Source organism: Eptatretus burgeri, chromosome 7 (assembly GCF_056783735.1).
Source record: "Eptatretus burgeri isolate ZD-2024b chromosome 7, Ebu_testis_v1, whole genome shotgun sequence".
Lineage (NCBI taxonomy): Eukaryota > Metazoa > Chordata > Myxini > Myxiniformes > Myxinidae > Eptatretus > Eptatretus burgeri.
In genome coordinates, this window is record NC_140967.1 from 104,640,235 (window position 1) to 104,651,638 (window position 11,404).

Genomic DNA, 11,404 nt, shown 5'->3' on the forward strand with positions numbered 1-11,404 from the left:
GGCGGTTGGTAGTTGGAGTTGGTGGTTGTTTGGCTAAGTCTACTCGGGCGGGTTTGCGAAGGATCGGCGCCTCGTCTTCACCAGTGCGTGTTCTGGAGCGCGAGAGGATCCGTCGGAGCTCGGGAGACTGATCGCGGCTCACCGGTGTCTGGATTGAGCTTGCCCTCACTGGTGCCCGGTTCGAATCAGCTCGAAGACCACATGAGGTGGACAGGTCCGAAGCAGGTTCTGTCTGGTCTTCAGTTCGCATCTCCATCCGAGCTGGAGGCCTTAATAAAGACCACTTTGGGTCTGGTGTGTGTGTATGTGTGTATATATGTGTGTATATGTGTGTGTATATGTGTGTGTATATGTGTGTGTATATGTGTGTGTATATGTGTGTGTATATGTGTGTGTGTGTATATGTGTGTGTATATGTGTATGTATATGTGTGTGTATATGTGTGTGTATGTGTGTGTGTGTGTGTGTGTGTGTGTGTGTGTGTGTGTGTGTGTGTGTGTGTGTGTGTGTGTGTGTGTGTGTGTGTGTGTGTGTGTGTGTGTGTGTGTGTGTGTGTGTGTGTGTGTGTGTGTGTCACCAGTCTGCTAAGTAATGAATTGTTAAGTGCCTTGCTGTACTTACGTGCCTATCAATATTCGGATACCTCTGCCCTTACGTGCTCCCTCATTTCCTTATTGTTAATAAATATCCCCATTTGTGAAATGTATCAGCTCGTTTGTGTCCTTTCTTCCATTGGCTTAGCATGCTACATGTTGGAAAATTAGCAAGCCTGTTGTGCCGCCGTAAGGGAACCTTTGGACCAACGGATCTCGGTGACCATCCACTCGGGTCACACATGGTTCGAGTACGCTAGCGGCTCGTTCCGTACGGGTGCCATCGAGGGTGTGGAGACTCGGTAAATCGCCACGTGGATGTCGAGGTATTTTGAAAATTGGCAAATAACCCTGCACCACGTGGTAGAAATATTGACGCTTCACGGGCTGATAAGGGACCCGTACTTTTCGGAGTTTTCCGAAGAAGTACGATCTAAATTCCGGGTGATCGGCGGAGTCGACTATGGCTCCATCTCGCTGTCACGCTCGTTGCCGACACCTGCCCGCAACAATATGGAGGTTTGAACAGCGACCAGCAAACCGGCCGCTCGAGTATATGGAGGTTTGAATCGCGACCAGTAAACCGGCCGCTCGGGTATATGGAGGTTTGAATAGCGACTAGTAAACCGGCCACTCAAGTTCAAATGGATAAACAGCGTAATACAAGGTAAGGAGACCATTCCCCACGGCTCTTTTGTTCGCATTGCTTTATTAGAATATCAGATAGGCATGCGATAGCCCATGATATCCAACGATACAGCATACATTTCTAATTGATGCGTTGGTCAAGGGAATGAGACAAAAGCATACGGTAGAAACCAAAGTGGTTAATGAATCTGCTAAACAATCAAAGACAAACCGCACAATCCTCGTAGTGCGACAACATTGGCAAGTAAAGACAACAGGAAAACACGGGGAAGTAATTTTTGAAGCTATTCACCTCCACCACCGAAGGTAGATCGAGGTTATGTTTTCATCCCTGTTTGCCTGTTTTCATCCCATCCCTGTTTGTTTGTCCGAGCACGATATCTCAAAACTTTATGGGCAGATTCGGAAGAAAATTGGTAGACAGGCTGGGTGATTACTTTTTGGTGAAGATCCGTATCCAGATCCAGCCTATCGATGGATACAAAGCCTGGCGTTGGCTTAGCGGTTAGGGTGGTGGCCTGGGATCCTAGGGTCCTGAGCTCGAGCCCCGTTGGCCGATGAATTAACACCAGGGGGTTGACTCAGCCTTCCGAGGTTGGCGAAATGAGCACCAGAATACTGTTAATAGGGGCACTGCATCAGCGGCATCGCCACGCCCCTAACCAGCAGCCATTCACTGCACACGAAGGGAGTGGATACAAAAACGTAAACTGTTTCGCCTTGCGGAGGCATCCGCCCTACAGAGTGCCATTCTAGTTAGCTGTCGATTTCACAGCTTGTTACATTCGAAGTGTGAGTGAGTAAACAGACACAGTTGTCCAGATGTGCAATATTCAAGAGAAAAATAAGATGTACGGAGGTTTTGGGGATGGGGGGCAGCAGGGGTAGATCACTTGTATACCGGTATAAGTAGATATTGATCTTTTAGTCCTTTTTACTTGCTGTTAAATCAATGAGAGACAAAGAGTTCACACTCAAGTTCAAGACAAATGCAAATTTGTAACAATCATTATTACCTTCATACTTGAGCTGTATCTTCAGGAGACAGGAGAAGCTCTCCAGCATGTTGTTACTGACATCGGCCAAAGGGTCAGCAACATGTGGGACAAGCATTCCTGCCAAGTGTCCAAATTGGCTGAAAGGCAGCATGGTCTGTGTACGAGAAAAATCACTCAAAAGTGTCCCAAATAGCCGGGCCTGGGAGCAGGACACATCTACCAATGATACCGAGCCTCTTCCCCCGTCATGTAACGAGCACATCGACTAACCAGAGAGTTCATAGAACACGATAACTCATGCAGTGTTCAAGTATATACTTCAGTTTTAATTAAATAATGATGTTAAAGATAGTTGAAAAAAAATTTAATGCTATGAATCAGTCTTAAACACCAATCTATTTAACATGTCCCAAGTAATACAAAACTGGAAGGTTCTTGGAAGTATAATTATGAAGGCGATTTGTGTTCTGGCGTTCAAGTGTATAATTCGATTTAAATAAAGGTTAAAAGAGGTTTAAAGGCGAATTAATTAATTAATTCTGGGTTTTACCGCATTTTACCCAGTGTCTATTACAACACCCTTTCCAACACATTACATTAGTTCTTCATGCCTGTTGCTTGTGTCCTTTATAACATCATTAAAAATAATGTTTCCCGTTTGGAATGATTTTCGATTTTTGAGTGCCAGGCAGGTAAAGTAAAAATATTACTCACTCCTCTCTGCGCATCCGTAATCAGGATCGGGATCAATTCAAAGTCCAAGTACAGTAAAACAGCAAACTTGTCTTGGAAGTTACAAGGAAATACAAGGAAAACGGACACAGGTGGAGGCCATTCAGCCCATCATGCCTGCACGAACGCCATACTAATTTATCAACACAAGATACAAAGAAGAAAATGCAAATATATATATATATATATATATATATATATATATATATATATATATATATATATATATATATATATATATATATATATATATATATATATATATATATATATATATATATATATATTTCTTTCTTTTTTTAAAATTTATTTATTTTAGGTTTTTGTAGTTTTTGTATTCCCCCCCAGGGGAAGGGGGCTTGGTGAAAAACACACAACACCCCTTGATAAAACCCCACCAATAGCACTCAGTACACATGCACACAAATCATCCATCAATGCTCAAACGACCGAAAAGTCTTATCAACATCCCCATACCCCTCTATCTCCATAATTTCCAGGTACCTATCTAATTCTAATTTAAACTTATCTCCTGTTTCTGCTGCCACTGCCATTCCAGGAAGACCACTCCGTGAATCAACTACTCTCTGAGTAAAAGTCCCCCGCCTTATCATTATCCAAATCATTGATGTCTTAACTCTGCTCTTCTTTTCTCTCAGGCTATGGCCCCTGGTTCTGTCACTGTCTACTCTGTCGAATAATTCATCCGTACTTATTTTATCTCTACCTTTCATCAACTTAAACATCTCTCTCATATCTCCTCGTAACCATCTCTTTTCTTGTGTATAAAGCCCTGTCTCCTTCAGCCGCTCATAGCTGAGTCCAGCTCGGCCCAGAATCAATCCAGTAGCACTGAACCCTCGCTATGGCATCCATGTCCTTCCGGAACTGTGGTGACCAAAACTGCACACAATATTCGAGATGTGGCCCTCACTAAATTCCTGTACAATGTTAACACCACCTCTTTTGAATTATAATTGATCCCCCTCCAAATACAACCTAAAACCCTATTTACTCTCCCTATAGCTGCCTGCTTACCTCCCGCATCTATTACCACCCCCAGATCCTTCTCCTGTGTAACACGCTCCAAAATTACCCCTTGCATCCTGTAATCTTTATACATATCCTATATCCACTGCCTTTCCCTCATCCGCCCAATCGGACACTACTTCATAGAACTCTAAAAGATTTGTTAAACAGAAACTACCTTTAATTCGTTTGTATTTATTTAAATGGTTCCACATCTGGACCCTAATTAATATCTCCAACATCTTCCCCACAACTGAAGTCAAACCAACATGTCTATAGTTTCCCAATTCTTCTCTGGATCCTTTCTTAAATCATGGTGTTACATTTGCTACTCTCCAATCCTCCGGTACCTGTCCTGACTCCAGGGAACTATTGAAAATATCCATTAACATCTCGCTTACCTGCTCAGCTCCCTCTCTCAATACTCTCAGGGGTATATTGTCTGCACCCGGAGCCTCATCTTCTCTTAGATTACCTCGCTGTTCCTTTACTTCCTCCACTCCAACCTGGATCTTCTGTAAAAGCCCTTCCTCACCTCCTCGATAGATACTCTCAGCTATTGGCAATTATCCTGACTGTTCTTGTGTAAAAGTTGAAGAAAAATACCTGTTTAATAAGCCTGCTATATCTCATCTTCATCACGAACCACTCTCCCAGTGCTATTCTTCAATGGGCCCACACTGGTCCGAACCTGTTCTTTTCCCCTGATATACTTAAAGAAAGCCTTGTTATTATGTTTAATATCTTTAGCCGTGTCCTTCTCATACTCTCTTTTATGTAATAAATACATTAAATGTGGCGTGTTACTGCGTCCATAACTCATCAATGCCACGTAGTAGAGGGGTGTATTGGGGGTAGGGGGGGGTATAATTACTCGGGGGAGTTCCGGTTTACCCTGTGGACCCACGGTGATATTTCCCGCACATTTCTTGCTTCGTGTTCAGGTAATTTAAACGCCAATTCAATCGATTCCGACAATGTCCCCAGGAAAAATGGCTAACTGCATACGCAGTAAATAGATTGAACACTTCGTGTTACTCGGTTCGTAACTCATCAGTCCCACGTTCTGTCGAAGCAGGGCGGTATTTGTAATCAACATTAAATAATGTTTTCTCTGGAACCACTGATCGTTGAGTGGAACCACTGATTAAAGGCAAAACTTCGGAACCATCATCTCTCAAGTCTCATGTTGTATCAAAGGTGAACGTCTGGGTATCCGGTCATCACTGCCAGCAGTTATAAAGTGGCAGTTCGAGTAAGGTTTAATATTCTTAGCCATGTCCTTCTCATACTCTCTTTTGGCTTGCTGAGTTATTTTCTAAACTTGCCTCTGCTTATTCCGATAGATTGATGTCACCAATTCCAGTCCTGTTATTTTACACCTCATAAATACCTTCTTGTTCTCCTTAATAGCATTCCTCATCTCACTGCTCAACCACCCTGGCCTCTTTCTGTTTCTCGTTTTTCACCTTATTGGAATGTACTTACTCTGCACTCTACACATTTGCTCCTTGAAGGTTTCTCATTTCTCTGATGCCGATTGTCTTGTTGTTGGTGTCTCCAAATCTACATCACCCAACTCTCTCCTCATACCCTCAAGGTTTGCCTTCCTGAAACCTGAAATCTAATAGCCTTGCCCTACTATCCTGAACTCTAACCATTTACAGAATCTTTGCACACACAATGTTATGGTTACTTGATCCTAAATGCTCCCCAACCTCCACCTCCTCCACCATATTGGGATCGTTACTTAAAAGGAGGTCTAACACTGCACTCCCCCTCGTGGGATTATCTACAAACTGGGTGAAAAAGCAATCCTGAACTAAAACGAGGAAATCCTCATCCGCTCTGCCCTTTCCCTGTTCCTGGACCCAATCTATCCCTGGCAAGTTAAAATCCCCCATAATCAATACTCTTCCCTTACCGCATTTATCTTCCGATTCAAAATATAACATTCAATTGCAATAAGTTGTTCCTTGATCATAAACTGATAAGAAAGATGAAGAGATGACCGGACGGACCTGGACCAATTGGTCCAGGTCCGTCCGTCCGCATGCACGGGGTAACTGTTCGCTTCGCATGCGTGGGGTAACTCCAGCCTGCCACGAGCCTGACTGTGCGTAACCAGGTGGGCAAAATACAGCTAGCCTCCACCCACAACATATGTAGAGCCAACTGTACCAACTACACCTGACCTCCATCCATCCATTGGGCTATACTCTGTGCAGAGCGTTGGTGATACCTCAGCAGTCTCCTTGGCCATTGGGCACAATCCTGGATGGGTCACCACACCGACACAGGATACCAGCAAGTTGGCACTCATTTTGCTGACCTCGGAAGGATGACAGGCCGAGTTAACCCCACCTGGTATTAATTCAACAGCCGAGTGGGATTTGAACTCAGGATCCGAGGATCACAAGCCCACCACCCTAACCATTAAGCCAACACCAGACAAACCTAAACTCTAATCCTACCAAATGTAACCAATAGACATAGGACCCTGCCAAAACATAAACTCACCTTCGATTCACAAAGAAGAAAAAAAAAACTCCAGATAAATGTAATATTGAATGAAGAATAATAAAAGGGCTTAGGAAATGTAAGGTAGCATATTTGCCAAAATAAGAGTAGTAGTTATGTATACAGGGCACATACCGTTACATGAAGTGTTTTAAGGTAGAACTGCAGCAATGCCAAAACAACAGCTGAAGCCCGTACTCTCTCGTGTTCTTGAGAATTCAGAAATGGCTCCAGTGACTGTGTAGAGCACACACACAGAGAGAGAAAACTCAACAACACTGGACCCAACGTGCATGCTCCAGCTGTGGAACACATTGTACAGGGTAGCGCGGCATATGCGGTAAGATGCAAGACATCCATCTCCTCGAGCGGCGTTGAATTTGTGGGTGTCCATTTTGGTGGACCATTGCAGTAAGTGTTAAGAGTACGGCCGGCAGAAGTACAGTGGGACTGAACCGACCTGCAGCATGATGTGAAGAACCTCTGATGTTAGATCCCTATGCAACATCTCGGTGAGAAGCTGGTTCAGAGAGGCCAGAGTGACAGCCTGCAGAAAATCAGTCCGGCAATGAACAAAGAGCTCAAAGCATGGACACCATGACATCTACATTCCTCAAATTCATTCCCTCACCCCAGAATTGACCACATGGTCAACTCAGAATGTTATAGGGTCCAAAAAAAAGATTCCCCAATTAAGCAAAAGTAAATTGTAAACTGGATAAACAACATATATTTGTAGGAAAAGAGAAATACCGTTTACGTAACATTACCTCGGTTGGCTCTTCCTCACTTCCATCAACCTCGGATGCTCTCCTGGGGACTGGCAGAAGGATGACCCCATTGACAGCAGTTTTCAGAAGCTCTGCAGACTCTGAAGTGGAAAGGACCGGTTCTAACTTCCTGAAATGACCGCATGTTTAAGGTGACGCAACCCTTCAGCGTACAACTGTGAAAGGAACAAATTTCTCATTTAATGATACCATCATTAACGTAAACAAAGTAGGTATTTACATGCAGGGGAAGAGATGGAGGTGGGATTACATATTTTAACAACAAAGGATACAAAAGGTCCGCACAGGCTGTCAGCATGCAGGCTCGGACGTACGAGGGACCCGTTGTGGGTTCAGTCTTGATCGCTTCCTAAGAAGAACGAACATGTCGGAAGAACTGCACAATACGAGAGCATTGAATGAATTAAAAACATTTTACCAACAAGCCGAACCATGAACTTGCAGATACCACACATTTGGGATTTTTTTTTTTTCTGTTGTGGAATCGGATGTTGTTCAAGCAGGCAATTTCCTTACAAAAAAACGGAAAACCTCTTCATTGAACAAACTCGCAATGAACAAACGATGAACTAATTTCCCCGCAATTTCCAAACTCTGCTTGTGTCCCAAGTCAGAGCGCCCATGCCCCCAACTTCCCATGCCCCCCCCCACCCCTACCATTCCCAAAACCAACTTCCTCAGTTTGTTGAATCTCATTCTTCCCTACAGGTTAATGTTCTCCCTCACTTCTTGTTCGGTTGTGTTCTGCTCCGTTCCGTGTTCTCGCTCTTCCATGAGCCTCGACTTTGGGTACAAAAAAAAAAACAACACAAGAAAACCAGTGAAACGATCACTGATCATTACATAGAAGACCCATCAAGTCAAAACATTTCTGTGGTACTACGAAACTCGAACCTGCAGCTGTCGCAGAAGCTCCTTCTTGCGACCGAAGGGAAGGTGCACACACATGTGGCTGGGATGAACAGCTCGAGCCACAAGGGAAACGGTACGAGCGAAGCTCAAACGTACGCCTGCCTCCTGTACATCAGAGAGGAATGAAAAACACAGTGGCAAGGAAGATTACAAGATGAGAAGTTGAGAGGATAAGGTAAACTATATTATTATGCATTTCCAAAAATAAAAATAAATTAAAACTGGTAAACCAGTGATCCCGGGCTTCAAGGCATGCATCCGTTTTAACAAATTTTAACACTATCACCCTGTCACGTGATATGGGTTATCCAAGTTTTCCTATCATCAACGAGAGGTTATCCAAGTTAGAAAGTTAGAGTCTGCAATGGGGTCGAGCTACGGTGTCCCTCATGTTATATCAATGAAGGATTGTAAAGCCGATAGCAATACATGATAAAGAAATTTCAAATTGGACAAATCGAGGCTGGACAAATTTTCAAGTCCCGAAAAAAAGTCCAATAACTACACATTTGCTGATTAATGTACATTGCGAACTTGTAGGACGTTAAAAGATCTTCCAGAATGTGCAGGCACAATAGCTCTATCTTCTTTAGTTTTCATTTTACATGTCAAAAATGGGTGATTTTAAACTTTGGGGGCCTCTGGTGCCTCACTGGGGTCAAATACAGACATAGTATACACATATTTGGAGTCTGCTGTTTATGGCCTATCAAAATGTGTCATTAAATTTTTTCAACTCTCATTTGCATATTTTGCATATTTAATGAGGCTAATCAGCATCATTTTAATCATATAAACTATGGAACCATTTTGACCAAATTAACAACTCAACATTCCCATGGAACATCGCAAATGTGTGCCAAAGTTTGAGGCTGTCGGGTTATCCGTTCTGGAGATGTTTTTAGGTTTTGGAGAAAATCCAATATGGCCGCCATACCACGTGACCTACGTCATCAAAGTTTTCATAGTATAAACTTCAGGTGGAGAGTTATTATGGTGTTAAGTTTCATTGAATTTCTTCCAACCGTTTTCCCTCCAGATCCGCCACAAAAATCGGTCAGTAGAATAACTATAATAATACCGTTACGGCTGTGGAAATTCGCAGAGCACCATATAGGTCCTTCGATCAGTTATGCCGATAAGTTTGTGTTCAGATATATTTCCCCACCATTGTGACGTCTCATGAGAATTATTCTTGTAACAGGGTTGTGAATCTTCAGTTAGCCGTTTTTCTTTTACTATCGTTATTTTGGACCAACCACAACGTCAACCACCACCACCTTCTCATCAACCGCCCAACCACACCACCCTCACGACCACCACAAACGCCAGCATCAACCATCTCCACAACAGCGCCTCACCACCTTCTCCACATCCGCATTTCAACGACCACACCACTACTTCCACAACCACACCACAAATCTCTCCACATCAAATAACGTCTCTGCCATGGATGCTCGTGGGGAAAGGAAACAGGCAACGGTAGGAAAACCCGTTGCCCCCGCGGATTGCGGGCAGAACCACAGCGCCGAGGAGAGAAGTTCCGATAGCGCTAGGATTTCCCCTCCCCCCTTTTTCTTGCTTTCCCGCGTGACGGGACGGGGGAGGGGTGAATCGGGCGAGGAGTCAAAGTTGAGGTAAAGGAGGGCCTGATTTTGGGCGGAAAGGGCCTCCGCGCGCTCCGAGGGGAGGAGCGACGCGCCGTGGGTATAAAGTGCGGGCTGAGGAGAGGGTCGCGAGTGAGTCGGTGGAGTGTCTGTCGGGGTTCGGAGCGCCTGGAGCCTGGAGCCTGCAGTTGGTGGAGAAGCTGAGGAGAGCGAAGGAGACGCGAACGTGGAGCACGGCCAAGCCTGCTGTGCTGCGCGGAGTTGCGTGTTCGTGTTTGGGACGTGGAGAGAGCCGGAGAGAGCTCGCCAACCAGCACGGCCTCTTGGAGCTCCTTCAGTCCTCAAAGCTCCATGACAAAGACCCCGAGAGGTCCAGTCTACCCCCTCGTCTTTGAGGGGGTTTCTCCTTGCTTTTCTTTGTACGAAAGTTGTGGCGCCAAGTCCGTCAAGTAGAATTGTATAAGTAACTGTACCTAATAGATAAACGGTCGTAGTTCCTTTGCATTGTTTTTGTTGGCTGTATAATTGCATATGTGCATGCTTGTATACGTGCCTGCATGGATACCTGACTGCATACATGTGTGAATAAATGCGCTTGTTTGAATGTTGACCTGTTCGTCGAGTCATTTTCCCTCCATTGAACTGCCGTATTGCATTTCGGAATAATAGCGGGCTTTTTAATAGCCGATAATAGAATCGGGTCCAGCGAGGCCTCGCGATAATACCCCGCTCGGTTATCCCAAAACGGAGCGAGCTGCTTAAGCGGCTCGTGTCCAAGCAGGCCTCGCCGAGGTACAATCTCTCGGTAATCTACCCACGCGAATAATTAGGTAAATCGATTATTTGGCGATCGGACCCTGTAGCGCGGGTAGAGTGCGGACAAGGTCGTGGTGTGCTTGGAGCACACCCGTGACTGGTTTTTGGCGTTGTTCCGGAAAGTCGCGACTGAATTGCACGTTCGGTGGGCGAAGCGGTCGCGATTCGGTTAAAAGCGGTCGTTCACACGCCGGCGGGCGAGAATTTGTAACAATACTAACGAAAACAATAGGGCTTTCCAGCCAGTTGGCTTGAAGCCGTAACAATAACAACAACAAGCGAATACTTCGACATCACGTGGCTGGGGCAGTAAAAGTCTAGGTTAGGAATGATGAAACAATTTTGCAGTTATAAAATTTAAATGTAGACACGGTGAATTAGCATACAGATGGGAAGAGTTGTGACGTTGGACAAATTTCTATTTACAGCCCTCAGATCAAAGGGACGTACGCGGCCATAAGTGTGACAGAAGACACAGGACAGAATAGCCAATTATAAAACAGCGCGATGTCGCCGCGCTGTAAAAACACTTCTGGTGAAAAACAATGAAGAACGAGAGTTACAACGCTGCGCGTCAACAACTAACGGAACAGGAAGATTATCACTTCCTGCTCCACACAGAAAACGATTCAGCACAAAAAATGTCACTCTTCCGCTTTAACCCGGCCCACAATTCACCCACATCACACCCAACAATAAGTGTCACAGAAGACAAAGGACAGAATAGGCAATTATATAACTGTGCGATGTCGCCGCGC

The 11,404-nt window shown here is 44.6% G+C and overlaps 1 protein-coding gene across 2 annotated transcripts in view; it reads right to left on the reverse strand.

Moving 5' to 3' along the window:
- The window catches only part of LOC147023994 (maestro heat-like repeat-containing protein family member 1), a 74,791-nt gene that overhangs the window by 34,276 nt on the left and 29,111 nt on the right, over window positions 1–11,404 (reverse strand). For both annotated transcript variants that reach the window (XM_085890113.1, XM_085890114.1), the window contains exons 22-27: window positions 8,206–8,328; window positions 7,584–7,660; window positions 7,291–7,420; window positions 6,981–7,067; window positions 6,656–6,757; window positions 2,258–2,393 (exon numbers count right to left, since the gene is read on the reverse strand). In XM_085890113.1, coding sequence (XP_085746239.1) covers window positions 2,258–2,393; window positions 6,656–6,757; window positions 6,981–7,067; window positions 7,291–7,420; window positions 7,584–7,660; window positions 8,206–8,328 — 655 coding nt within the window. The remainder of the gene's footprint in view (window positions 1–2,257; window positions 2,394–6,655; window positions 6,758–6,980; window positions 7,068–7,290; window positions 7,421–7,583; window positions 7,661–8,205; window positions 8,329–11,404) is intronic.